The following is a 1,462-nucleotide window of genomic DNA, read 5'->3' as shown; positions in this document are numbered from 1 at the left end:
GGATGATAATTTGCATGCAGATCCAGTTCCTACTCTCTCTCTCTCTCGCTTCCGTGGCTTGTTTGGAAGCCCGCCTCCGACGAGATAGTTGTTGAAGCCCCACTTTTAAGGACTAATCCTTGTGTTCCTTGGCCTTGGCGGAATGGTTGGTGTCCGTATAAAAGCACCCGACACCGGCCGAACTGCCATCAGTCGGTTGGCCAGACTCCGTTCCAGTTCAAGCAAACTTCGGACGGTGAATCCACGGATGATGATGGCCCAAACCGTAAGTGTGTCCGTTCTGCTGCTGCTGGTTGGCGGGCTTCTTGCGGTCGGTGCAGCGCCCCCGAAGAAAGCGGCTCGGGCAGTAGCCAGCGGTGGTGGTGGTCCCGACAGTGACGCGGTCGTCGTGCAGCAGGATCAACTCATCAACGACGACGGTTCGTACAATTACGTGTACGAAACGAGCAACGGCATCCGGGTGCAGGCTAGCAGTGCCGATGGCGTGCGGAGTAGCGGCGACTTCTCGTACACTGCCCCGGATGGGACGTACGTCGCGCTGACCTACGTGGCGGACGAGCAGGGGTTCCAGCCGCAGGGAGAGCACCTGCCCTTGGAACCGCCGGCACCGGATCATGTGATCAAACTGCTCGAGGACATCCGGGACAATCCGCCGAACGATCCGGATTTCGATGCCGCCTTTCTCGACTCGGAAATCGCTCGGCTTCGGGCTACGCAGGGTTGAGAGGACGACGGGAGTGGAGGGCATAGTTCCTGGGGGGCTGGGTTTAATTAGTTCAAGGCACACGTTTAGACTGTAGGGCAATTTCGGCAAATAAAATTCTACTTTTTACTCTATCCAATCGGTCTCTCAGTGCGTTCCGTTCGATCCGACGGCCAGGTCTGCATTATAATCTGTTATACATCTAAACGTACAGTCCCGACCAAGGCAAAGAGTTGTCAAATTGAAACAAAGTATTGCGCGACTCAAACTCAATTAAGGCCATTCCAGCTAGTTGGTCCTGTATAGTGTTTCGAGAATTTGCTTACAAATTGAAACATCTTTCTTTTCGATCTGTGTCATCAGTATTAAAATAATTCCTACCCCATGCAATACATCTATATCTACATCTGTTCCATTTTTCAAAACGGTTCAAAAACTTCATATCTGGAACAGACTTCAAACATATTCCTCGTTTCAACGCCTATCTCAAATATTGACTGTAAAAGGAGTCCAAGAAGCAATCTCTTGAGTATAGTGTATAGCCAAAAATCACATGGTACTAAGGCAGGCGAACTCGCTGGTTGCGGAATTAGTCGAAATGATCATGAAAATGCGATGCAATAACAATAACTGGAACCAAGAATTGACTCTCCACAAATCAGATCTTTTTTGACAGCACATAATACTCAAATAGTATTATTTGATGATAGTTGGGGAACTTCGAAAGAATTCAGGATCGGCAGCATCGATGAAGTGGCC

The 1,462-nt window shown here is 49.5% G+C and overlaps 1 protein-coding gene across 1 annotated transcript; it reads left to right on the top strand.

The window, feature by feature from the left end:
• The first annotated feature begins 250 nt into the window (after positions 1–250).
• LOC131215605 (pupal cuticle protein Edg-78E-like) lies at positions 251–724 on the top strand. The gene has a single exon (XM_058209997.1). The coding sequence runs from the start codon at positions 251–253 to the stop codon at positions 722–724; it is 474 nt and encodes a 157-aa protein (XP_058065980.1).
• The last annotated feature ends 738 nt before the right edge of the window (positions 725–1,462 follow it).

Source organism: Anopheles bellator, chromosome 1 (assembly GCF_943735745.2).
Source record: "Anopheles bellator chromosome 1, idAnoBellAS_SP24_06.2, whole genome shotgun sequence".
Lineage (NCBI taxonomy): Eukaryota > Metazoa > Arthropoda > Insecta > Diptera > Culicidae > Anopheles > Anopheles bellator.
Note: the sequence above shows the minus strand (reverse complement) of the source record. Positions and strands in the feature narration are given on the sequence as shown.

Excerpts from the sequence above, each read along its gene's own strand:
- LOC131215605 (XM_058209997.1), top strand. The coding sequence starts at position 251 with ATGATGGCCCAAACCGTAAGTGTGTCCGTTCTGCTGCTGCTGGTTGGC.